This window comes from Rana temporaria, chromosome 8, assembly GCF_905171775.1.
Source record: "Rana temporaria chromosome 8, aRanTem1.1, whole genome shotgun sequence".
Taxonomy (NCBI): Eukaryota; Metazoa; Chordata; class Amphibia; order Anura; family Ranidae; genus Rana; species Rana temporaria.
The window spans coordinates 56007756-56035373 of record NC_053496.1 but is presented as its reverse complement, the minus strand read 5'-3'; the positions used below and the strand labels follow the sequence as shown (position 1 = coordinate 56035373).

General features: G+C 46.8%; 1 protein-coding gene across 1 annotated transcript in view; it reads left to right on the top strand.

Moving 5' to 3' along the window:
- Window positions 1–3160: 3160 nt before the first annotated feature.
- The window catches only part of KNDC1 (kinase non-catalytic C-lobe domain containing 1), a 176570-nt gene continuing 152112 nt past the window's right edge, over window positions 3161–27618 (top strand). The window contains exon 1 of the mRNA XM_040361822.1: window positions 3161–3406. Within this exon, the coding sequence (XP_040217756.1) occupies window positions 3164–3406 (243 nt within the window). The 5' untranslated portion in view covers window positions 3161–3163. The remainder of the gene's footprint in view (window positions 3407–27618) is intronic.

Here is a 27618-nt window from a genome sequence, read left to right as displayed (position 1 = left end):
GTGCCATACATTGTCACCACTGTGCCATGCCATTAAACGCAGCCACTGTGCCATACATTGTCACCACTGTGCCATGCCATTAAACGCAGTCACTGTGCCATCCATTGTCACCACTGTGCCATGCCATTAAACGCAGCTACTGTGCCATCCATTGTCACCACTGTGCCATGCATTGTCACCACTGTGCCATGCCATTAAACGCAGCCACTGTGCCATGCCATTAAACGCAGCCACTGTGCCATACATTGTCACCACTGTGCCCTTTAATGGTCACCACTGTGCCAATTGTCCCCACTGTGCCCTGTAAATTGCTTTCTTCCCCCTCCGCCCGGCACTTACCTTACTGGTTTTAGGCATCCACGTCCCACGATGTCTTCTCCCGCCCTCGATGACTGACAGGCTCCTCAGCCAATCAGGTTACTGGTAGCCAGAACCGGCCAACCTGATTGGCTGAGACGCCTGTCATCTTATTCAAGGGGCGTACAGTCTGTGCGCTCCGAGAATAAGCTTCTGGGCTGTATTGGGAAAGCCTATCAGAGCCGCTGGCTTTGATAGACATTTCCCTACAGCCAACCAGCTGGCGTTATTCAGATGGCCGGAAATTGAGCGCCGACCATCTGAATAACAGCTGCAGCGGCGAAAATAACATAGATTCGTGCAATGCACCCTGTGCCCTCTATGGACGAACCGCCACTGCTTCACTGCCTCTAGGCCCGGACTGGCCATAGAGCACACTGGGTGTTTGCCTGGTGGGCCGGGGCACCTCGTGCTACATATCCTAAGAAGAGCAGCCTATTGCACAGTGGGAGGTAAACGGTGACTGCGGTCCAGGCCGGGCTAACACAGACCACGAGCCGGCCACTGGAGATATAACTGCACTCAAGGGACAACTGCCCTCTTCTCTAGCACCAGTTGGCACATCATGACAGCTGCATATGGAGGAATGTTGCATGCTGAACCCTAAACTGATCCAGTGTGTGTTACAGCCAAAGTGCCACTGTAGCACGGGGGAAAGGGGCTGGTCTGGGGCTGTCACTTTGCTGGTCTGGGGCTGTCTCTTTTCTGTTCTGGGGCTCTCTTTGCTGGTCTGGGGCTTTCTCTTTGCTGGTCTGGGGTTGTCATTTTGCTGGTCTGTGGCTATCACTTTGCTGGTCTGGGGCTGTCTCTTTGATGGATGGGGCTGTCTCTTTGTTGGGTGGGGCTGTCTCTTTTCTGGATGGGGCTGTCTCTTTTCTGTTCTGGGGCTCTCTTTGCTGTTCTGGGGCTGTTTCTTTGCTGGTCTGGAGCTGTCTCTTTGCTGGTCTGGAGCTGTCTCTTTGCTGGTCTGGGGCTGTCTCTTTGCTGGTCTGGGGCTGCCTCTTTGCTGGATTGGAGCTGTCTCTATGCTGGTCTGGGGCTGTCTCTTTGCTGGATTGGAGCTGTCTCTTTGCTGGATGGGGTTGTCGCTTTGATGGTTTGGGGATGTCTCTTTGCTGGTCTGGGGTTGTCTCTTTGCTGGATCGGGGCTGTCTCTTTGCTGAATGGGGATGTCTCTTTGCTGGTCTGGGGCTGTCTCTTTGCTGATTTTGGGCTGTTTTTTTGCTGGATTGGGGAAGTCTCCTTGCTGGATTGGGGATGTCTCTTTGCTGGTCTGGGGATGTCTCTTTGCTGGTCTGGGGATGTCTCTTTGCTGGTCTGGGGCTGTCTCTTTGCTGATTTGGGCCTGTCTTTTTGCTGGATTGGGGCTGTCTCTTTGCTGGTCTGGGGATGTCTCTTTGCTGGTCTGGGGATGTCTCTTTGCTGGTCTGGGGATGTCTCTTTGCTGGTCTGGGGTTGTCTCTTTGCTGATCTGGGGCTGTCTTTTTGCTGGATTGGGGCTGTCTCTTTGCCGATTGGGGCTGTCTCTTTGCTGAATGGGGATGTCTCTTAGCTATATGGGCATGTCTCTCAACCACCCCTGCGAATGCCCACCCCCCATCTCCGCCCTTATCCTCCCCCAGGGATCGGGCTGCCCAGTCTAAAATGCCCAGGCCTATTTTGTGTCCGAGTCCTGACTGCTGCTTTCCCTTAGTCAAGATGGCGGCGCCTGCAACCGATAGTCAATTAAATATCAGCTCGGACGAGGACACCGCTGGATTCCTGGACAGTATTTGTAGCTGCTGATTTTTTATTTGGGAGCCTGGAGCTAATGTTCACTGCTCCTCTCAAAAGCATTCCACGGTGGACCACATTTCAAAGGCATTTGACTGGTGGCTCACAGGCGGTCTGTCACCTCCTCACTGCTTGTATTAAAGCGGAGGTTCACCCATGGAGAACACATTTTCCCCATAGCTGGATGCTCGTTTTGTCTAGGGGAATCGGCTATTTGTTTTAAAATATGATCCGTACTTACCCGTTTACGAGATGCATCTTCTCCGTCGCTTCCGGGTATGGGCTGCGGGACTGGGCGTTCCTTCTTGATTGACAGTCTTCCGAGAGGCTTCCGACGGTCGCATCCATTGCGTCACGATTTTCCGAAAGAGGCCAAACGTTGGTGCGCAGGCGCAGTATAGAGCCGCACCGACGTTCGGCTTCTTTCGGCTACGAGTGACGCGATGGATGCGACCGTCGGAAGCCTCTCGGAAGACTGTCAATCAAGAAGGAACGCCCGCTCCCGAAGACCCATACCCGGAAGCGACGGAGAAGATGCATCTCGAAAACGGGTAAGTACGGATCATATTTTAAAACAAATAGCCGATTCCCCTAGACAAAACGAGCATCCAGCTATGGGGAAAACAGGAAAAAAAACACAAATGGGTGAACTCCCGCTTTAACCAATGAAAGACTGCAGCACTGCGTCCCATGCACTTGTATAATGCTGTGGAAGAGTGATTACCGTGCAGTCCCATGCACTTCAACAGGTCACGTTTGGTGGAGGTTCTGCTTGTTTTTATTACTCTTCCATCTATATATATATATATTAGAGCCAAAATGAATAATAATAATAATAAACTGTGATCATCAGTCATTATCACACTGGTGGACTATATCTATCAAACATTGTGGTGTGGTCCTATGGCCAGCAGGGGGCGCTGAGGTCAGTGCCCAGACTCCGAGGGAAGGTGGCAGCCGCTGACGTCACGTTACCAGGTGACGGGAGAGACGCTGAGATTAGGGGAAATGCGGAAGAAACCGAGCACGGCGCATGCGCAGCGAGGACCGCTCCGAACATTTTCAAAGCCGCTGTAATAACCGCGGAGCTGGCCGGGCTGCCGGGCTCGTACCGGTGCTTGCGGCGTGTGCTAGGATGGAGGAGGCCGAGGAGGTGGAGGTGCCTGAATATTACAGAGAAGAGGAGGACGAGGGGGGAGAGGAAGATGGAGGAGGAGGAGGAGGAGGGAAAGAGTTCTATGAATTCCAGCCTCTGCCAACCCTGCTGGAGGATGAGGTGAGCCCTCTATATACCTGATGATGACCAATCCCCCCTCCCATGAGCCCCGGGTACCCCCTCCTCTGCACCAACCACAGGCAACCTGTGGCTCCCCAACACAGGCCCAGCCAGTCATAGGCTGCCAGGTCATGCTGGGGTTTGTAGTTCCTCCAATGCACAGGATGGGTGTGTCAGTGCAGAGGGAGGGCCCCCCAATCTGATATACCCAATCTGGGCGCCCCCACACCATCACTGATGTTGGGGGGGAATGCCGAGCGGCCTAGCCGAATCGGTGTTGGCAGTGGTGCTGGCAGGTCATTGGATCACCCCATAAAGGAGAACATTTATTCCTGTGTATGGAAAAAAGGTGTTGCTTTGGATCATAAACACAAAGTATCAGACTTGGCGGCGGCCTAGGTAATCAGAAGCTCACCGGTCAGACTGGGACTAGTAATCTAGAGGCTTGGACCAATCATCTAGGCTGGACTAGTAACTTGGAGGCCAGGGCCAATAATCTGGAGGCCGGGGCCAAAAATCTGGAGGTGGGTACCAACAGTGGCGTAGCGTGGGTTGTCAGTGCCTGGGGCGAGGCAAGTAATTTGCGCCCCCCTGACCCATTTACTTGCCTATTTTCAGCTATCTCTAGTCAGGTCACATGATCCACTATGTGAGACAGTAAGGATGAGCTCTGGCGTGTTCGCATGCTACACGTGCAGAGCCCGCCAGGAAGTGTGCACGGCGCTGCGCTAATAACAGCCAGGGAGACATTGTCCCGATGATCAGCTGCAGAGATCGGGAAATGTCTCCCTGGCTGTGATTAGCGCAGCGCCGTGCACACTTCCTGGCGGGCTCTGCACGTGTAGCATGCGAACACGCCAGAGCTCATCCTTATGAGACAGCAGTGGCTGTAGGGAAGAGGAGAGCGTGCTTGATAATGACTGGTAAAGCCTGGAGTGGTGACATCATGCATATGTTCCTATGTCCCATCTGCTGTTGGCGCTCCCTCCTCTTCACACTCGTGACAGCGCCCCTCTAAATTTTGTGTCCGGGGCGGTGGTCCCCCTCGCTCCCCCAACGCTACACCACTGGGTACCAATGAGTTAGAGTTTGTAATCGTGATCTAGAGCAGGGGGTTCACTGGGACCGGAAAGAAATTTCAAGGTTCCTCTGTGTTGAAAAAGTTGAGAGAGACTGATCTGGAGGCTGGGACCGCTAATCTAGAGTAATGATCTCCAAACTGCACCCCCGGGGCTGGATGCGGACCGCCCTTTGCTTGCCTTTATCCAGCCCATTATTTCTGCCACTGACATGAACAATGGGGCACTATTTCTGCCACTGACATGAACAATGGGGCATAATCCCTTCCACTGACACCAAGCATTGGGCACTATTCTCCTACCGATACCAACTATTCCTCCCCCGAATACCAAAGATCGGGCATGGTTAACGCCCACTGGGCTCAGTCTGGCCCCCCTAACGTCTGCAGGACAGTAAACTTGCCCTTTCTTTAAAAAGTTTGGAGACCAATGATCTAGAGCAGCCTTTCTCAAACCTTTTACCCCAGAGGAACCCTTAAAATGTATTTTCACATCTCATGAACCCCTGCTAAGAATAATCCATTAAGGTTCATTGGGAAAATGCCCCTTACGTTTGTAACCAGTGGGAAGAATGCACCCTTACTTAGTGTGGTGGTTAGAATTCCACCCTTACAGACCGCTTTAAGGATTATTAGTGTCATGCTAGGTGGTGATGGGCTTGAATTTATTGGCGACCCCACCAGATGGGAGGTGGGTTAGGCACAGGTTAACCACTTCAATACCCGCCCATTGTCATTTGACGTCCACAGATGGGATCTCCCATCCTGGGTGGACGTCAAATGACGTCCTGGGCTTTGCGGGTGGATATCTGAATGATGCCTGCAGCTAGAGGCATCATCCAGATATCCTTTTGTTCTGCCGACGATTCTGCGCAGCATAAGAACGATCATAGCGGCGGTTCCGCCGCTTGATCGTTCTTACAGGCGGTGGGAGGGGACATCTCCCGCCGCCGTCCGGTGCTTCTCCGGGCTCTCCCGTGCCATCGGGGGCCCGGAGAAAGAATCGTCCGGCGCTCGCAGGAAGCATAGAGCATCTCTATGACCGTCGGAGGACCCGGGCGCGATGTGATGATGTCACGCCCGGGTCCCCGTAAGTAAACAAAGCCGTGATTGCGGCTGTAAGCCACATTATTCATGAGATCAGTGATTTTTTTTTCACCGATCTCATGGTTTCTAGCCTGGAGGAGAGATGTGGGGTCTTATTGACCCCGCATCTCTCCATAAAGAGGACCTGTCACACACATTTCCTATTACAAGGGATGTTTACATTCCTTGTAATAGGAATAAAAGTAAAAAAAAAAAAAAAAAATTAGAAAAGAAGTGTAAAAAAAGAAAAAAATAAGTAAAAAAATAAATAAAAGAATAAAAAATAAAATTAAAACGCCCCTGTCCCCGGTAGCTCGCGCGCAGTAGCGAACGCACACGTAAGTCCCGCCGACATATGTGAACGCCGTTTAAACCACATATGTGAGGTATCGCCGCGTGCGTTAGAGTGCCAGCAACAAATCTAGAACTAGATCTCCTCTGTAAATCTAAATTGGTAACCTGTAAAAAAAAATTAAAGCGTTGCCTATGGAGATTTTTAAGTACCGAAGTTTGGTGCCATTCCATGAGTATGCGCAATTTTAAAGCGTGACATGTTAGGTATCTATTTACTAGGTGTAACATAATCTTTCACATTATACAAAAAAATTGGGCTAACTTTACTGTTTTGTTATTTTTTTAATTCATGAAACAATTTTTTTTCCAAAAAAAGGGTGTTTGAAAAAATTTTGCGCGAATACCGTGCAAGATAAAACGTTGCAATGACCGTCGTTTTATTCCCTAGGGTGTCTGCTAAAAAAACATATATAATATTTGGGGGTTCTGCGTAATTTTCTAGCAAAAGAGTAATGATTTTTACATGTAGGAGAGAAGTGCCAGAATAGGCCCGGTAATGAGGTGTGTATAAAAGCCCTGTATTGAAGTGGTTAAGGAACCCTGGTTGACAATGGCTGATCCAGAGGCTGCGACCAATAATGTAGGCCAGAACCAAAAATCGGTTATGACAACTAATATAGACAAGGCCCAGCAGTCTAGATTGGGACTTGTAAATTCCCAGCCAAAGATCCTCAAGTTGTCTATGGCTGTCTGACGTCTATACCCATTAATGTATATTGTGCTTTTCAATGGCTGTGTGTGCCATACAGAAATCACTAGGAGCACCCACAGTGATACATATTCAGCAACACAAAGTGTAGGTTTCGAGATGCTACAACCCAAAGTAGGACAGCAAAGTGGCTTAGAGGTTGGTACTTATGCCTTGCAGCACTGGGTTCTTGATTGGAAGCTTGGCCAGGTCATTACCTGCATGGAGTTTGCGTTTTCTCCCTGTCTCCATGTCTGTGTTTTCTATGGAGATTTTAAAGGGTAAAAGTTTGTCGCCATTCCACGAGTGGACGTAATTTTGAAGCCTGACATGTTGGGTATCAATTTACTCAGCGTAACATTATCTTTCACAATATAAAAAAAAAATGGGCTAACTTTACTGTTGTCTTATTTTTTTAATAAAAACAAATATTATTTTCCCAAAAAAGTGCGCTTGTAAGACTGTTGCGCAAATAAGGTGTGACAAAGTATTGCAACGACCGCCATTTTATTCTCTAGGGTGTTAGAATAAAAAATATATATAATGTTTGGGGGTCCTAAGTAAAGGGAAGGAGATGGGCGGACAGTGAAAACAGGCAGGGGAAGCTCCATTAGCATTGCTGGTTGTCTTGTCATACCAACGACCACCACAATAGGGCGCCAGATTCCTGAAGGAAGCATAGGACTGCAGAAGGCCGCAAAGCCGTGGCCTCAATTACAGGCCGGCGCGGCCCAACGCGATCGCGCCGGCAGGCCTTGCGCACGGAGACAGGATGCAACAGGTCGCTAATTCTAGTCGCAAGTGCGACCTGGCGCCCGGGGGTTTGTCGAACCCTGCCTTAGGATCCATATATAGGAATTGGGGCCTCCTTCCTCTTGCTGGAAAGCGCTCTGATAACTAAAGGTCTATGTAGTGTAATTGGCACTACCTGCTTTCTGCTGGTGATAGCTTCCTCTAGTGATAACTAAACATCTGTATAGAGGAATCGGGACCTCTCTCCTGCTGAGGATGCCTTTAGTAAAAATGATAGATCCGCGTAAAAGAAGCTGGACCCCCTTCCTGTTACCATGCTATATAGGGGAATGAAGACCTTCTTACTCCTGTTGATGACCCATCTAGTGGTAACTAAAGATCTAAATAGTAGAATCCTTCCTACTGCTGGTAATTCTTTTAACGAAAGGTAAGGATTTGTATAGGAGAGTCACAACTCCTTCCTCCTGCTGGGGATCCCTCTAGTAATAAGTAAAGATCTATATATTTCATCAGCAAAAAAAATGCATGCATTACCCACCAAACCCAAGTTATATCACTTAAGTCCATCTAGTTCACAGGTGTCAAACCCAAGGCCTGCGGGCCAAATTCGGCCCTTTAGGCCATTTCATGTGGTCCCTTGCAGCTGCAGGAGAGCTCCGGCCCTCCTCTGGTCCTCCTCTAGACCCTTACTTTCTGCTTTCAAGCAATGCATCCAGCTTCTTCCCAGCAGCAGCATAAGGAAAGGGGGGTACACTGTGATGTAAGGGAGAGTAGGGGACTCAACTTCTGATGGTGGGGTGGCTCTTGACATCTAATGTAAGGGGAGGGGATGCGCTGGACATCTAATGTTACAGATACAACCGGCCCTTTTAAGGGCAATGGTAATGCTGATGTGGCCCCACGATGAAATTTGAGTTTGACACCCCTGATCTTTAAAACTTACAAACGGATTAAAATAGAAGAGGCCTTGAAAGGGGCCATGTCATATACTGCTAGTGACTTGTCTCTGTTTCAAGTGAATTTACAACCACACACTGGTATCAATCCTTTAGCCCAGTGTTTTTCAACCCCAGTCCTCACCAACAGGTCATGTTTTCAGGCTTTCCATTATTTTGCACAGGTGATTTGATCAGTTTCACTGCCTCAGGCAGGGTTCACACTTGTCCTACAACGGTCCTACATTGGGAGCCTCATGTAGCATGACGTGTGAAAAACAATGTTTCCCTATGAGAGCTGTCTTAACTGGTCCTACACAAGTCGGTCCGACTTTGAAAATGCTCCCTGTACTACTTTTGGTCCTACATTGATCCTACTTCAGGCCCATTGAATATCATTGAAGTCGGACCAAAGTAGTATCCTGTTCATGAAAGTAGGATGGATGTAGGACCAAAGTAGGATGAAAGTAGTGTAGTAGTGTGAACCAAGCCTCAGTAATCACCACAGCCATTTCATCTAAAGGAAATCCTGAAAACATGACCTGTTGGGGCCCCTTGAGGACTGGAGTTGAGAAACACTGCTTTAGCCAACTACATATCCAATAAACCACCCAAGGGTTAAGTCTTGGCTTGTATAACTTATTTATGAGATCATTATGTGGAACCGTATCAAATGCTTATCTGAAATCAAGATAGACGATATCTGCAGCACCACTCTGGTCCAGACACATAAATAAAAAATCAATGAGATTAGTCTGACCTACCCTCAGTAAAGCCAGGCTGCCTTGGGTCCAGCAAGTTGCTTCAAATGATGAAATATGAATAGTTGTTTTGGGTTACTGAATTTTGTGCACCATCGTTAAAGGTGTTTGATGGTTCAAGGGTCTCCAAACTATGGCCTCCAGTTCAGGAACTACAAATCCCATCATGCATAGTCATGTCACTGAATGTCTGAGTATTACAGTGCATTATGGGACGTGTAGTTCCCCAGAAGCTGGAGGGCCGTAGTTTGGGGATCCCTTGAAGGGATTTTTTCTAGTTTACATATAGGTTTACTGTTTATCTGAAAAAATAAAAATAAACAGTAAAAGATGTCAGTGGGTGGGAATGCATCTTCTCTGGGTATGCCTACTGTAACCCTTGTTTCCTTCTGTGCCACATGGGGATGGATGGGCAGTTCAAACACAGCAATGTCAGTTCTGTGTTCATTTTGAGGTCTTGTCCATCTCACACACATCTAAGGCTACCTTAGCATGGGCAATTAGCCCCGGTGCTAATGACAGCGGCAGGAATCTGCTGTTTCAGAAGCCCTGAACACGTCTAAGACAGGTCAGCAAGGGCTGAAGTTATCCTATCTGCACAGCCAGCAATTACCTGCTGTGTTTCTAAAAGTGCGTCCAGCAGAGCGCGCTTACGGGTGGCAGAAACAGCGGCAATCGGCAGATTCCTGCCGCTGTCATTTGCATTGGGGCTAAAAAAAAAAAAAAAAAACATCAATTGCAGCCACACTGTGCCATGCCATCAATTGTCGCCACTGTGCCATGCCATCAATTGTCGCCACTGTGCCATGCCATCATTTATCACCACTGTCAATCGATTGCCGCCAGTTTGCCTGCTCAAAAACCGCCAGTTTGCACGTAAAATGCCGCTAGATTGACCCCCCCCCCCCCCCCCCGCCCGGCACATGCCTTTCTCGGGTCAGCCTGGCCATCCTCCCTCTACGATCCCTCTATGTCTTCTCCCGTCCTTGATGTCGCTTCAGCCAATCAGGTTACTGTTAACCAGACCCGGTGAACCTGATTGGCTGAGACGTGTGTCAGTGTTAACCAAGGAACGTACACCCTGTGTTAACTATTTGAAAGCCGATTAGAGCCCACAGGCTGTAATCGGGAAACCTATCGGAGCCTCTGGCTTTGATTGACCCTTCCAAAACAAACCAACTGACTGCTGTTATTCAGATGGTCGGCGTTCACCAGGGGGCCGGCCATCTGAATAGTGGGCGGCAACGGTGCCGGCGACAATACATAGATTTATGCAATGCATGAATCTATATATTGTTGACTTGAGTGACGGTGCAGGAGCGAGAGGGGGCGGTGCTCCTGCACCCACTATGGACGCACCGCCACTGAATACTGATCAATATTATATCTCACACACATCCAATACTGATCAATATTATATCTCACATACATCCTAATGCTGATCAATATTCTATCTCGCACACATCTAATACTGATCAATGTTATATCTCACACACATCTAATACTGATCAATATTATATCTCACACACATCTAATACTGATCAATATTATATCTCACACACATCTAATACTGATCAATATTATATCTTACATACATCTAATACTGATCAATATTATATCTTACATACATCTTATACTGATCAATATTATATCTCGCACACATCTAATACTGATCAATATTATATCTCACACACATCTAATACTGATCAATATTATATCTCACACACCTAATACTGATCAATATTATATCTCACACATCTAATACTGATCAATATTATATCTCGCACACATGAAACATCTGAGTCGTTTATGACTGTGTCGCTGGAAAGGTCATGCCAGTGTTCTAGGGGTTTTTATTTAGTGAGAATTTTGGGAATCATAAAAAGCTGATAGTTGGCAGACAGAGAATCATTGGCGGGGGTCCCTCTCCTATAACACGACCCTTTTATAGCTTTACAGTAGACATATCTGTTGCAGGAGACAGGGGGGGGGGCGTATGGAATGCTAATAAAATCCATACACATGGCTTCCTGTTTCATATTGGATCTCCTTCCAGCTGTATCAGAACTACACATTGCAGAGCCAAGGGGTTCTCACTTGTGGTGTTTGGGCAGAACGTTGGGTATTCTGGTGCTCGTGTTCTCATAGCACCGATTTTCTAATAGTTAGGAAAACCTTTTGAATGGTTTGGAGAACGGAGGAGAATTGTTTGGGTTGGGGCTGCAGCCCAGCTGACAATTAAAAGTTTGTCCCCACTGGTGACATACTGTGTATTGAACACTTGCAAACGCACTTTGCGCTTTCTAAGCATTTGTGTGCCGTTTTTTTAACATTTGCCCACCCTTAGGTTGGAATGGCAAGTCTGGCACTCTTGAGCGGCGTACTGTTTTTTTTTTTTTTTTGTACAGTCTGCAACACTTCCACCTGCACTGTGCCATTAAAGTGGAGTTCCACCCTAAAAATCTATTAACAGCTTGCCTTTAATGTTAAAATTTGCCTCCTTAGAGTTCCACCCTAAAAATGAACTTTTTATTAACAGCTTGCCTTTAATGTAAAAAAATAAATACATTTTAACTCACTTCTATCTGAGTGTTACTAGGCACATTTCATAATCTGCCTAGTTCCTGGTTCTAGGTGGTTCAACTTCCTGTAAGACCCCATTGCCTCCTGGGAAATGATGACACTCGTTTCCCAGGAATCTCTGGGCATTACTGTGCCTAAAAATCACCCAGCATGCAACTCTCCCTGAAAACCAGGAAGAAAAAAGGACTGGCCCACACATGATGGATACGGCCACAACATGAGCTGGAGGATATAAGGCAAGTGTTTGCAATGATTTCTGGAACGATTGGGGAGCTATTAATATGTTTTAGGGACTATTTAATGTGATTAATTTTAGCTTGCAAAAAAAGAAAAAAGAAAAAAAAATGATGCCCGGAACGCCACTTTAAATGGCATTTTGACCATTCTGGAAGGTGGGTCAAGGGCAGAAAGAACATCCAAAACCTGTTTGTCATCACTGTGATGTTGAATCTTTTGGGGGAATACACGCTATATTGCCAAAAGTATTGGGACACCTGCCTTTACACGCACATGAACTTTAATCAATCTTAGTCTGTAGGCTTCAATATTGAGTTGGCCCACTCTTTGCAGCGTTAACAGCTTCAATCTTTCTGGGACAGTTCAAAGTCGCATGACAAGTTGCACCCTTTTTGCGGCAATGGAACTTTTCAAATCACTGTGACTCAAGTCGGCTTTAAAAAGGTTCCTGCGCTAGTTCTGTGCGAAATCGGTGCAACGTGCATTGACGTCTGTTAACCGCTGGAGTGCGGCGATCGCTCCCCGGAGCTGAAGAACGGGGAGAGCCGTATGTAAACGCGGCTTCCCCGTGCTTCACTGTGGCGGCTGCATCGATCGAGTGATCCCTTATATAAGGGAGACTCGATCGATGACGTCAGTCCTACAGCCACACCCCCCTACAGTTGTGAACACACACTAGGTGAACCCTAACTCCTACAGCGCCCCCTGTAATTAACTCCCAAACTGCAACTGTCATTTTCACAATAAACAATGCAATTTAAATGCATTTTTTGCTGTGAAAATTACAATGGTCCCAAAAATGTGTCAAAATTGTCCGAAGTGTCCGCCATAATGTCGCAGTCACGAAAAAAATCGCTGATCGCCGCCATTCGTAGTAAAAAAAAAATAATAATAAAACTATCCCCTATTTTGTAAACGCTATAAATTTTGCGCAAACCAATCGATAAACACTTATTGCGATTTTTTTTTTTTTTTTTTTTTTTTTTTTTACCAAAAATAGGTAGAAGAATACGTAACGGCCTAAACTGAGGAAAAAAAATTTTTTATATATGTTTTTGGGGGATATTTATTATAGCAAAAAGTAAAAAATATTGCATTTTTTTTCAAAATTGTCGCTCTATTTTTGTTTATAGCGCAAAAAATAAAAACCGCAGAGGTGATCAAATACCACCAAAAGAAAGCTCTATTTGTGGGGAAAAAAGGACGCCAATTTTATTTGGGAGCCACGTCGCACGACCGCGCAATTGTCTGTTAAAGCGACGCAGTGCCGAATTGTAAAAACCCCTTGGGTCATTTAGCAGCATATTGGTCCGGTCCTTAAGTGGTTAAAGCCATCTTTCAACAAGCCGCACATGAAATCGCACCGATAGTCGGCTTTGACTGGCTTGCTGTCTCCGCTCGAATTCATCCCAAAGGTGTTCTATCAGGTTGAGGTCAGCACTCTGTGCAGGCCAGTCAAGTTCCTCCACCCCAAACTTGCTCACCTATGTTTTTATGGACCTTGCTTTGTGCACCGGTGAACAGTCATGTTGGAACAAGAAGGGGACATCCCCAAACTGTCTCCACAAAGTCCTGACAACCCAATGGAACACCTTTGGGATGAATTAGAGCGGAGACAGCGAGCCAGGCCTTCTTATCTATCATCAGTGCCTGATCCAGGGGAAAAAAGTGTGGGAACTCCCACCCAAGATCCACTCCCCCACCAAAAAAAAATAAAAAATTATGCGCTCATATGCATAATTACTAAACCGCATGTTTTTTTCTCTTACCACCTTCCAGGACGGCACCCGAGAGATGATGGCTCCTCCTGCAGGAAACACAATCACATGACAGTTTAAAAGGCCCCGCCCTTCCCCTTGCTCCTCAGTATTGATTGTGTTTCTCCAACACAGCGACACGTTTGTTTTGTTTATGGAAACCTAGAGACCGGGGAGGGTCGAAGGTACCCCTGTGAGACAGGTTTAAGGGAGGCCGGGGAGGGCTGAACTTACCTGTAGACTTCGGTCCAAACTCACAGGTCGCCCTATGGAAGCACCAGTGCTCTGAGCTGCGGGGAGGTGAGCCATCACTGCGTGCTATCGAATCCACCACCATTCGAATCGCCGTTTTCCCAGGTCTCCAGACGTAAAAACGCCGCGCTCCAGGCCTCATTCTGAGACAGGAACTGCATCACAGGAAGTGGGCGGTTCTGGACGGCGTAACCCGGAAGTTCCCAGTGGAGCGAGGAGACAGCGTGGGTGGTGGACGGGTCGGCTTGCGGTGACCAGTACAGGAGTACCGACAGCCAGGACCGAGTCACCCTCCTCATGGAAGAGGACGGAAAGACCGACACGACCGCTGGCAGATCCAGGTCGGGGGGCGGTAAGTACCAATCCCCCTGGAAAGGGAGGGGGGAAGTGGTGAGAGTTCCCAAACTTTTAGGGAACGACCGGAGCAGGATCTGGTCCCTTCTCGTCTACTTCCTCCCCTCCCCAGTACAGCCAGCAGTCTTGGGGAAAGACAATTTAAATGTACATTTCATGTCTTTTCAGAAACCCCCAGCGGACCCCAGGAGGCCTCAGCTCAGTCTCCTTCCGCTACAGGGCATAGTTCCTCTAAAAAATGTGGGAATTGTAGAGAGAAGCTCCCCAAGTCCTACACAAAACCTTTCTGCTACAAATGTATTAATATACTGGCGGGAAAGGAGGCTGCTGCCATGATGAAGAGTTTTCTCTCATCCATGCAAACAGAAATGTTAGCAACAGTCAAAGCCTTTCGGGAGGCAGCCGGGCAGTCGGCACAGACTGAAACAGAGGAACTTACCCCTAAGGAAGGCACTTCCTCTCAGGAGACCCCCTTTTCTAAGGGCCCAAGTGTTTTCTTTACACCCTCACAAAATCCCCCTTTGGGGGAAGCAGATGGTGAAGAGAGTGAGGTAGCCAGTCTACCTAGGTCTAGGCACAGCTCAGGGGAGGTAGATGGAGACTCCATTAGTCAGTCTCAGGAGGACACACGTCCAAGAAAACACCTCTTTGCTGTAGAAGATCTAGAGAGTCTCCTCCAGGCTATCTACGCCACAGAGGAAATTCCTGAGACCCCTAAACCTACCTCAGCACAGGATAAAGTTTATAGGGGCCTGAGTGACGCTCAATCTAAAGTATTCCCCCTGCACAAATCCCTCAAGGAGTTAGTCCTTCAGGAGTGGAGAGACCCTGAAAGGAGAATAATCAAACAAAAAACCTGGAAAAGAAGGTTCCCCTTCTCCCAGGAAGATGAGGAAGTCTTTTTTAAGCTTCCTAGACTTGATGCGGCTTTGTCACAAGTCACTAAATTGTCTGATCTCTCCTTTGAGGATACAGGTAACATCAAGGATGTGATGGACCTTTGAGCAGAGTCTCTCCTTAGGAAAGCCTGGGAGGCCAATGCGGCAGCACTAAGCCCAGCCTTAGCAGCAGCATGTGTAGCTAGGAATACAGATGTTTGGTAGAGACACTCACCGACCACCTCGCCCAGAATTCGGAGGCGGAGGAGGTAGTTGAGTCACTTACAGTAGTAAGGAAGGCGATTGCTTACCTAGCAGATGCAGCTACGGAATCTGCAAGGGCAGCAGCCAAGACAGCAGCCCTCATTAACTCTACTAGGAGGGCAGTTTGGATCAAGGCCTGGGAAGGAGATGCTACATCCAAGGGAAAACTCTGTGGCATCCCCTTTCAAGGTTCCCTGTTGTTTGGGAAAGACCTGGATGATGTCCTGGCTAGGTCATCAGAAAAAGGTAAAAAATTCCCAGTTAAACCCAAAAAAGAAGGTTTCAAGAAAACTTTTCGAGGCCCCCAGGGGCAGGGTAGACAAAAAGCCAAAAAGGAACCTTTCAGGCGTTGGAACTTTGGCAAAGGGAACAGGAAGAACAACCTCCTTTTCCCTCCTCCAAAACCCAGCGACAAACCGTCCAAGTGACGACGTAGTCAGAGTGGGGGGTCGACTATCTCAATTCCTTCCCCTATGGGAAAAAATTTCGAACAGTCATTACATCTGCCAAATAATTCAAAAAGGCTATCGCCTAGAATTTCTGGCTACACCCCCCACCATGATCACCATTACTCACCTTCCCAGGGATACCCTGAAAAGGTCTGCCCTCTTGGAGGGCATACAGGACTTAGCCAAACAACTAGTGGTAGTACCAGTACCAAAAGCTCAGCAGTACCAGGGATTTTATTCCCATATTTTCGTAGTACGGAAACCCTCCGGGAAATACCGTCTAATAGTAAACTTGAGAAACCTGAACAAGTTTCTAGAATACAAAAAGTTTGCTATGGAAAGTATTTATTCGGTAAGAAAGAACCTCATGAAGGAGGCCTTCTTGGTGACCCTAGATCTCAAAGATGCCTATCTCCACGTGCCAATCCACGTGGATCACCAGGTATATCTGAGGTTTGCGGTCGTGGTGGAAGGAGAAACCTTCCACTGGCAGTTCAGAGCACTACCATTCGGGCTAACCTCCAGCCCAAGGATTTTTACAAAAGTCCTAGCAGAAGCGGTGGCATACCTGCACCTTCAGGGCATATCCCTTATACCTTATTTAGACGACTTGCTGATTTCAGGAAAATCAGCCGCCCAAGTCACGCTGGATGCCAACAAAGCAATGGCACTCCTAGAGAGCCTAGGGTGGATAATCAACATAGAAAAATCCTCCCTCAACCCAGAACAGGTCAAGACCTTCCTGGGATACGTAGTGGACACCAGGCAGCAGAGACTCTTCTTACCAGAAGAAAAAGTTTTAAAACTAGCCTCAGCAGTCGGGAACCTTATCAAAAACCCCAAACTCTCCAGACGAAATGTTCTGAGAGTTCTAGGCCTGATGTCAGCAAGCATCCCAGCGGTGGTTTGGGCTCAGCTTCATGCAAGGGCATTACACTTCTTCTTCCTGTCCTCATGGGACAAAAGGAAAGAGTCCTTAGATCAGGATATACTACTCACCCCCCAGGTTCTGTCCTCCCTGGAGTGGTGGACATCTCCCCAAAACCTGAGGGGAGGGCGACCGTGGGCTCAGTGGAACCCAGTGAAGGTTACCACGGATGCCAGTTCCTGGGGGTGGGGCGCCCACCTGGAGGGGAAAAAAGCGCAGGGACAATGGGACAGCTCACTAGCTCGCAGGTCATCCAATTACAAAGAACTCAGAGCAGTGGGGGAAGCCTTAATAGCCTTCCAGGAAGACATCAGAGGCAGAGAAGTCCAAGTAAGCTCAGACAACTCTACAGTAGTAGCGTACCTAGGTCACCAGGGAGGGACCAGGTCCAGTCCCCTACTAGAACTTTCCAGGGAAATACTAACCTGGGCAGAAGAAAGAGTACTCTCTATCTCAGCCATATACATAAAGGGGACGAGCAATATAGAAGCAGACTTCCTCAGCCGTCACAAGTTGAGGGAGGAGGAATGGGAACTGAACCCAGAGGTGTTTCAACACCTAGTCCAGTATTTCGGGGAACCGGAAATAGACTTGTTTGCCAACAGACTAAACAGGAAGGTAGAAAGGTATTTCTCGATTTCCTGGGAACTACAGTCGGAAGGTCTGGATGCGCTATCCCAGACCTGGCGCTTCGGGCTGGCCTATGCCTTCCCGCCGGTAGCGCTCATTCCGCGAGTTCTTCAGAAACTCAGCGGGTCTCCAGGCCAGATTCTTCTGATAGCACCATGGTGGCCAAAAAGAACTTGGTTCGCAAACCTAAGAGCCATGGCAATGGTGGAGCCTCTGAAGCTCCCGTACAGGGCAGATCTCCTCAGGCAGGGCCCAGTACTCCATCCAAAGCCGGAATTCTTCCAGCTAGCAGCCTGGTTAGTGAGCGCCAGATTCTAGAACGCAAAGGCTGCTCAGAGAGGGTCATAGATACCCTTCTCATGAGCAGAAAACTCAAAAAATTTACCAAAAGGTATGGAAGACCTTCTGTTCCTGGCGTAAGGAAAGACAGGTAGCTTCAACTTCTATCCCGGTTATCCTGGACTTCCTCCAGGATGGGGTAGATTTAGGATTAAAAGTTAGTACCCTTCGGGTCCAAATAACGGCTCTTTCAGTCTATCTGGATAAAAGATTGGCGAAAGAGGACCTTATAAAACGTTTCTTGTTAGCTAGAGAAAGAATTTCTCCAGTCCAAAAATATAATTGTCCGCCTTGGGACTTAACTAGGGTGTTAGAGGCGTTATCTATACACCCATTCGAACCTCTGGAAGAGGTTCCCCTTAAGTTTCTAACCTTAAAGTTGACTTTTTTGTTAGCCATTACTTCGGCCAGGAGGGTAGGGGATTTGCAGGCGCTATCCATGAAAGAACCCTTCCTGAGGGTACAGCCAGATAGGATCACCCTCAGAGCAGACCCCCTGTACCTGCCGAAGGTGGCATCCCTATTTCATAGGACGCAAGACATACTATTGCCGTCCTTTTGTTCTGAACCAAAGAACGAAAAAGAAAAGAAATTTAATTTGTTAGACGTGAGAAGGTGTCTTCTCATTTATCTAGAGAGAACTAAAAGTTTTAGAAGATCTAACCACCTGCTAGTTCTACACGCTGGGCCCAGGAAGGGACTGCAGGCATCAAAAGCCTCAGTCTCAAGATGGATTAGAGAAGCAATATCCAAAGCCTATGTATGTACTGGAGCAACAGCTCCCAAAAAAATCAAGGCTCACTCTACCAGAGCCATAGCAACTTCCTGGGCTGAGAAAGCAGGGGCCTCCTGGGAACAAATCCGCAGTGCGGCCACCTGGTCCAGCCATCATACATTCCTGAAGCACTACCGTGTGGAAATGTTGTCACAGCAAGACTTAGCCTTTGGTCGAAAGGTGCTACAAGCTGTGGTCCCACCCTGAAGGTAGGCCTGTGTTTATTACTCTATTATCCTCTCGGGTGCCGTCCTGGAAGGTGGTAAGAGAAAACCAACGTTAGACCTACCGGTAACGGTATTTCTATGAACCTTCCAGGACGGCAGGCCTACTTCCCACCCTATGTGGAGGGAAAAAAGGTAAGTACCTATAAGGACTACGTCCCTTGTGAACCAGTTCAGGATTACTCTATTGCATACTGAGGAGCAAGGGGAAGGGCGGGGCCTTTTAAACTGTCATGTGATTGTGTTTCCTGCAGGAGGAGCCATCATCTCTCGGGTGCCGTCCTGGAAGGTTCATAGAAATACCGTTACCGGTAGGTCTAACGTTGGTTTTTTTTCCCGATCCACTGTACCTTAGTAATCCTTTATGTTACTGGCCGCTTCCTGTATACGGATTCATTGGGTAGTGTGCATGTATTCCGTCACTTCCTCGATGCCGCAATGTCTCCTGGGAGCTTTTGTCATTGTTCCCAGGAGACATTGTGGAGGTTTGCCGCGAGTTATCGCAGGATTTAGAAAGAAGAAAGTGACTCAAGCTGGGCATCGCTGCTTAGTGAAGGATTGGCTCGGGCGGCTTGGCTGCTCTAGTCCTGCAAAGGGAACTGAGTTCCTGCTGTGAAAAAAGTGCAGGAACTCCGTTCCCACAGGACTTGAGCCCTGGCCTGATCCCACAAATGCGCTTCTGGAAGAATGGTCAAACATTCCCATAGACACACTCCTAAACATTGTGGACAGCCTTCCCAGAGGAGTTGAAGCTGCTATAGCTGAAAAGAGTGGGCCAACTCAATATTGAACCCTATGGATTAAAGGAGTTGTAAAGGAAATTTTTTTTTTTTGCCTAAAATTGATGTCTGCAAGGTAGACAGACAGAATAGTGTAATGATTCTGTTAAAAAACAAGTAAATACCTATTAAATTCCTTCATCCATATCACCTCCGGCGTTCTAGTTTCTGTTCTCTCATTCACTTCCTGGTTTGCGGCGCTCGTTCATGTAAGAACTACATTTCCCAGTATGCCTTGCGGCACGCCCAATAATTCATACCTCCTTGAAGTCTCTAACACGTAGAGAGTGTCCTGCCGCACAGATGTAGTTCCCAGGAGGGGGCGAGCACGTTACTCACCACCGCAGTAAAGCCTCCCTTCACGGTGGTCAGTAAAATCAGACAAGCAGGAAGTGAACAGAACAGAGAAGAAATAGAGCAACTTCTGAGCAAAAACGAACAATGAGGAAGTGAAAAGAGGAATGTCTGCAGGTAAAGGATGCTTATTATGAAAACATTTTTTTTCCTTTACAACCCCTTTAAGACTGGGATACCATTAAAGTTCATGTGCGTGTAAAGGCAGGCGTCCCAATACTGTTGGTAATATAGTGTATGTCAGGCTTAATACAGGTCTGCGTATTTAAAGTAGAATTCCCCCCCCCCCCCCCCCTGTTGGATAACCTGTGTAAGAAAGGTATACAGTATATACTGGCCTGTTTTCAGCTCGCTCTGGTCCAGTCACGTGATCCGGATCCCCTGTATCGGTCAGCAGTGGTTCTAGTGGTGAGGACAGAGTGCCAGCAACAGATGGGTCATAGGAGCCTATGGGTGACATTGATTTTGAGCGCTCTCTCCTCTGCTGACATGGGAGATCACATGACCAGTCCGGAGCGAACTGAAAACAGGCGTGTGTGTGTGTGTGTGTGTGTGTGTGTGTGTATATATATATATATATATACTAGGGTTGTCCCGATAGCACTTTTTTAGGACCGAGTACAAGTACCGATACTTTTTTTCATGTAGTCGCCGATACCGAATACCGATACTTTTTTTAAATGTCATGTGACAGTTTTCAAACCACAATACAGACTAAGGATATTTTCTTTAGAATTATGAAGAACTCTAACTCAAGACATTATAAAAGAATAAAAATGAATAAAAATGTTTTATTTGCTTGTCACGCAGTAGTAAAAAACTCAAAGAATTTTCATAGAACATGTTGATAAATACAAAAAAAGTATTCTATTTAGGTATCGGGAGCATTTGCGCGAGTACGAGTACTCCCGCAAATACTCGGTATCGGTCCCGATACCGATACTAGTATTGGTATCTGGACAACCCTAATATATACACACACACACATACCCCCCAAATTGTCACAGATTTGCGTCAAAGCCCCTGAGATTCGCACTAAATCCAGCAGTAACGCGAGCAGTGCTTGTTTTCCTGTGATTTTGCCCCCCCCCGATTACCGGGATTCGCATCAAATTGCGCGTACCCCCCCGCTCAACAACTTTTGATCCGACCCCCCCCCCCCCGCTCTACAACCTTGATCCGACCCCCCCCCCGCACCAAAACCTTGATCCGACCCCCCCGCTCAACAACTTTGATCCGTGGACCCCCCCCCCCGCTCAACAACTTCGCTTGGGGGGTATGCTCATTTGTCCCTCATTCTGAAGTTGAAAAGTTGGGAGATATGTATATATATATATATATATTACACAACATTTATTGTAAGTGCCACCGCCCAAAATCTTACACAGGTTAGTCAGCTTGGATATTAGGAGGGTGGAAGGAGCATTTTTAAGACTAGTTAGGTTTAGCCCCGGTTCGACTTCAAATTCGACTATCAGTGTGATTTCATGTGCATCTTGTTGACAAATGGCTTTAACAGATGTCAATTCAAGTCGCACTGAAATCGCACAGAACTAGCGCAGGAACCTTTTTAAAGTTGACTTGAGTCACAGTGATTTGAAAAGTTCCATTGCCGCAAAAAGGGTGCAACTTGTCATGGGACTTGACAGTTGCACTTGACAGTTGAAAGTTGCACTGGTGTGAACCAGGACTTGGTGTAGAATTCTAGTTTACCTGGCCCAGACAACTTGTGACATCACAACAACAATCGGTGTGATTGATTTTCACTACTATATCAATTTCCTTAGGCCAGTTTTTCATGATTACAGTTGAACTATAGACAAACGGCTAAATACACGGATGAAATACATATGATGGGTGCTGGCATAGGTGTGCGCAGCCTATTGCATTAGGGTGTGCACCCCAAAGGAATAGGGCAATGAACAGTGTTGGTAAAGCAGTGGACGGTGTCAAAAGGGCAGAGACTGGTATCGGTTTATTATGACCTTTTTACAATTTTATTATTTTTTACAATATATTCTGTTTTTTTACAATATTATTTTATTTAAAAAATAAAAGTCAGGAGCCCCATGGGGGCCTAGGTGAAATGTAAGGGGTCTAAACCGACCCCTGATGTATCACTTTTGAGACAGAGAAAAGGAACTGAGGACAGAGATTCCATAGTTACTTTCTCTGCAGCCAAGTAGCAGAGGGAATTTTCCCAGCACAGGGTCATTAGGGTGTGCCCAGGCACACCCTGTGCGCACGCCTATGGGTGCTGGTTTACATGCTAAAGGATTTACACTTCTGTCTATTCAGTCCTGAAATGTACACAGCTCTGCCACACAGCACAGCCTAGTCTGGCAGGGCAAGAAACCTGTTTGTTCTCTGCTGCAATTAGGTTCACCTCCCTCCCCAAGCCTGTGACTGGACAGTGAAAGGTGAAGCAGCAGACTGAAGAGCCTCTCCTTCTATCCGTATATTCCTTGTTGGCACCTGAGCATTTTTACATGCAGGCAGTTTAATGGTGTATTAATGCATGCAGACCTGGTGCTAAGGTGAGTATAATGGATGGGGGGGGGGGGTGCTTTGCTAAGACTTGGTCCCTTTGCTCTGAATGTTGGGTTCACACTGTTGTGGCACACTTAAGGACCGCCTAATGATGATATACATCGGCAGAGCGGCATGGCTGGGCATAGGTACGTCCCCTTTAAGAGCCCAGCCGTGGGTCGCATGCGTGGTCCTGAGCTCTGTGACCGCGCCCGCGGGACCTGATCGCCGCCGGTGTCCCGCGATCAGGTCACAGAGCTGAAGAACGGGGAGAGGTAAGTGTAAACAAACCTTCCCCGTTCTTCCTAGTGAGAGTGTCGCTCATCGTCTGTTCCCTATCATAGGGAACGACGATCAGTGACGATTGGGTCACTCTTAACCCCTTCAGCGCCCCCTACATGTGTGTAGATGTAAAATCGCATCAATGTGAACTTAGACTATGGGTGACATCGCCACTCCAGGCTTCTCCAGACTGAAGAGTGTTAGGAACAGCTGACTGAGCTGTTGGCTGACATTCTGCAAGCTTCAGTGCTACTTGAATACATACTTCAAAAACTGCTTTGTGCGTTGTTCCTGGAAGCTGGTCGCTCTCCCTCATGTTTGTTTAATGAGAAGATTGATCCCAATCAATTCCTTATCAGTGCTGATGCACCTTAGCAGGAGTATAAAGTAGAATTGCCACTACATCCCTTTAAAACTTGACACATATGAATAACACAAGTTCTGTAGATGAATAAATCCAGGTAAAGCATTGAATCTAAATCTGTCTAGTATTATATATTTAGTCACGTCTGGCGCTATGTTACCACCACAGGCTCATGATTGCGACGCATTGGTCTTATAAAAAATTGGCGTTTGTCAAAGGAAAAAATAAATAAAAAATAAAAAGTGATTGTCTCTCGAATCCTAGAAGTGGCTGCTCAGGTGCCCCCTTGAAAGCGATCCCCTGCCGATTGCCTCTCAGAGAGAGCAAAAGTGTGAACTTGTAGAATCTCCCTAATGCCCCATACACGCGAGCGGAATTTCCGCCAGCAAAAGTCTAGACGTTAGCTTTGAGAGCAGGTTCTCAAATTTTCCGACTGAAATATATATATATTTTTTTTAAAGCACCTGATTAGATCCATAGGCTCAGAGCCCACCCAGGTGTGTTTAGAAAAGCGAATGAATATTCGCTTTAACACTGAACCGCCTCTCGGCCATTCAGGAGGCGCGTGTATAATTCCTGACACCTGATTGGCTGTAGGCACAGGTGCTCCAATTGGACGCCTAGCAGGAAGGAAGAAGAGACAAATAAAGGACACAGGAGCCGCCGCCTGACCCACTGCCCCTCTCACCACCCCACAGCTCGCCTGCCTGATCCTCCACCAAGGTGGGGTAAGTGGTGGGGGGGGGGGGGGTCACAGTGGTGACATTTGATGGGCATAGTGGCGACATTTGATGGTTTTTTTTTCTGATTTTTTTTTTTTTAGTTTATGCCCCCCGAAAATGTTATGCACCAGCCACCACTGACTGTCAATGTAAATATGAAGCTAAACTCAACCTCTTGGGGGACATGCGGTTAAACAAGTAGAACGAATGATCAAAACTAACATTATAAAAAAAAAATGGGGGGGAAGAAAAATTCATGTATGAACCATTGTATCCTTTTCTGACATTTCTTTTTATCTTTCTAAATGACGCTTGCTAAACCAATTTTCAATTATGGATCTGGCGAGACAATTGCTAAAGCCAGCTCCATTATGTACATTTCATACTTGCAATGAGCAAATGGTGTTCAGACATGAAGCTTTCTGCCAACTGCTGGACCTGTTTGGAGCTGAAGCTCTAGCTGCAGTCATTTAGGGGTGGTCAGTGTGGAGGGTGATGGGATTCATGTCCGTTGACACCCACTGTTCCATAGAAGGCAATAGATGGTCCGATCGGGTCTGCCTAAAAAACTGACAGATGTACCCGATCGGTCCGCACGTGTGAAAGGGGCCTTTCTGTGCTAGTGTGTACAAATTATTTGTCAGTTGTCCAAATCAAACCCAAATACAGTAACATTCATGACCAACCAAGAACAGTCTATAAATTAGGCTGCATTCACACTACAGTGGTTTGAATCGCGGACAGATCTGCCGCGGATCTGTCTGCAATTTGACAGCGCTGATGTGTGAATGACAAAACGCGGAACTCGTAATTGAGATGCCATTAATTACAATGACGCCTCAAATCACAGTGTGGGTCTGCCGTGATTGTCGCACGATAGAACGCGCTGCAATCATGGCAGCCCGCATCGTTGCCCCAAAGTAGCTCCTGAACTATTTTTGGGTGACATGGGTCTCACGATGTCATCGCGACTCCGGCCAATCGCAGCACCGGAGCCTGCGAACCCGGAAATAACTTTGGGAGACATGTCTCCGGTCACAGCAGTGTACGGGGACAGCTTTGATCTAAGGCAGAGTGGATTTAAATCAATCAAATTAAATCATCATTTTTAACCACTTGACAACTGGGCACTTAAACACCCTTAATAACCAGACCAATTTTCAGCTTTCGGTGCTCTCACATTTTGAATGACAATAACTCAGTCATACAACACTGTAACCAAATGAAATTTTTGTCCTTTTTTTTCCCACAAATAGAGCTTTCTTTTGGTGGTATTTGATCACCTCTGCGGTTTTTATTTTTTTCCGCTAATAATGAAAAAAGAACGAAAATTTTGTAAAAAAATGAATTTTTTTTCATTTCTATTATAAAATTTTGCAAAAAATGAATTTTTCTTCATAAATTTGGCCTAAAATGTATACTGCTACATATCTTTGGTTAAAAAAAAAAAAAAAATTGGGTTATTATTTAGTCTGGGTGAAAGTTATAGGGTCTACAAGCTATGGTACCAATTACTGAAAATTTATCAATTTGATCACATCTGAAGTACTGACGGCCTTTCTCATTTCTTGAGACCCTAACATGCCAGAAAAGTACAAATACCCCCTAAATGACCCCTTTTTGGAAAGAAGACATTCCAAGGTATTTAGAAAGAGGCATGGTGAGTTTTTTGAAGTTGTAATTTTTTCCCACAATTCTTTGCAAAATCAAGGTTTTTTTTTTTTTTTTTTTTTTTTTTTCCACAAAAGTTTCATATTAGCAGGTTATTTCTCGCACACAGCATATTCATACCACAAAATACACCCCAAAACACATTCTGCTATTCCTCCCGAGTATGGCGATACCACATGTGTGAGACTTTTACACAGCATGGCCACATACAGAGGCCCGACATGCAGGGAGCACCATCAGGCGTTCTGGAGCACCCAGACCAGTTCTGACATTTCTCTCCTACATGTAAAAATCATCATTTATTTGCTAGAAAATTACATAGAACCCCAAAACATTATATATGCTTTTTTAGCAAAGACCCTAGAGAATACAATGGCGGTCGTTGCAACTTTTTATCGCGCATGGTATTTGCACAGCAATTTTTCGAACGCATTTTTTTGGGAAATAAAACAGTTTTGTGCTTTTTAAAAAAAAAAACATTAAAGTTAGCCCAATGTTTTTGCATAATATGAAAGATGAAGTTACGCCGAGTAAATAGATACCCAACATGTCACCCTTCAATATTGCACACGCTTGTGGAATGGCGCCAAACTTCGCTACTTAAAAATCCCCATAGGCGACGTTTTAAATGTTTTTACTGGTTACATGTTTTTAGTTACAGAAGAGGTCTGGGGCCAAAATGATTGCTCTCGCTCTAACGTTCGCAGCGATACCCCACATGTGTGGTTTGAACACCGTTTTCATATGTGGGCGGGACTTACGTACACATTCGCTTCTGTATACGAGCACGCGGGAACAGGGGCGCTTTAAATATTTATTTTTTATTTTTATTGTTCATTTTACTTTATTTATTTTAGTTTGACACGTTTTTCCCCAAAAATAAATGTTTTGATCACTTTTATTCCTATTACAAGGAATGTAAACATCCCTTGTAATAGGAATATAGCATGACAGGTCCTCTTTACAGTGAGATGTGGGGTCAATAAGACCCCACATCTCACCTCTAGGCTGGGAAGCCTGAAAAAAAACAAAAAAAAAAAATGATCCTGGCTTCGATCGCAGCGGTGAGTCAGAAGAAGCACCGGAGGGCGAAGGGAGTGGGGACGTCCACTTTTGCCTCCCGTAAGAACGATCAAGAGGCGGAACAGCCGCCATGATCGTTCTTATGGTGTAGAGAATCGCCGGCTGAAAAAAATGATATCTGAATGATGCCTGTAGCTGCAGGCATCATTTAGATATCCCTGCACAAAGTCAAGGACCTCATATGACGTGGGCGGGAAGTGGTTAAAACACATTTTTTTCCCCAGAGTATTTTCTGGGTATTGCAGAGTATTGGCCGGGGTATTGCAGAGTATTGGTGCGGGGGTATTGCAAAGTATTGGTGTTGGGGTATTGCAGAGTATTGGCCGGGGTATTGCAAAGTATTGGCCGGGGTATTGCAAAGTATTGGTGCGGGGGTATTGCAGAGTATTGTGTGGGGGGTATTGCAGAGTATTGTGTGGGGGGTATTGCAGAGTATTGTGTGGGGGGTATTGCAGAGTATTGTGTGGGGGGTATTGCAGAGTATTGTGTGGGGGGTATTGCAGAGTATTGTGTGGGGGGTATTGCAGAGTATTGTGCGGGGGGTATTGCAGAGTATTGTGCGGAGGGTATTGCAGAGTATGGTGCGGAGGGTATTGCAGAGTATGGTGCGGGGGTATTGCAGAGTATTGTGCGGGAGGTATTGCAGAGTATTGTGCGGGGGGTATTGCAAAGTATTGTGTGGGGGGTATTGCAGAGTATTGCGCGGGGGGTATTGCGCGGGGGGTATTGCAGAGTATTGCGCGGGGGGTATTGCGTGGGGGGTATTGCAGAGTATTGCGCGGGGGGTATTGCAGAGTATTGCGCGGGGGGTATTGCAGAGTATTGCGCGGGGGGTATTGCAGAGTATTGCGCGGGGGGTATTGCAGAGTATTGCGCGGGGGGTATTGCAGAGTATTGCGCGGGGGTATTGCAGAGTATCGCGCGGGGGGTATTGCAGAGTATTGCGCGGGGGGTATTGCAGAGTATTGCGCGGGGGGTATTGCAGAGTATTGCGCGGGGGGTATTGCAGAGTATTGCGCGGGGGGTATTTCAGAGTATTGCGCGGGGGTACTGCAGAGTATTGCGCAAGGGGTACTGCAGAGTACTGGCAGGGGGTACTGCAG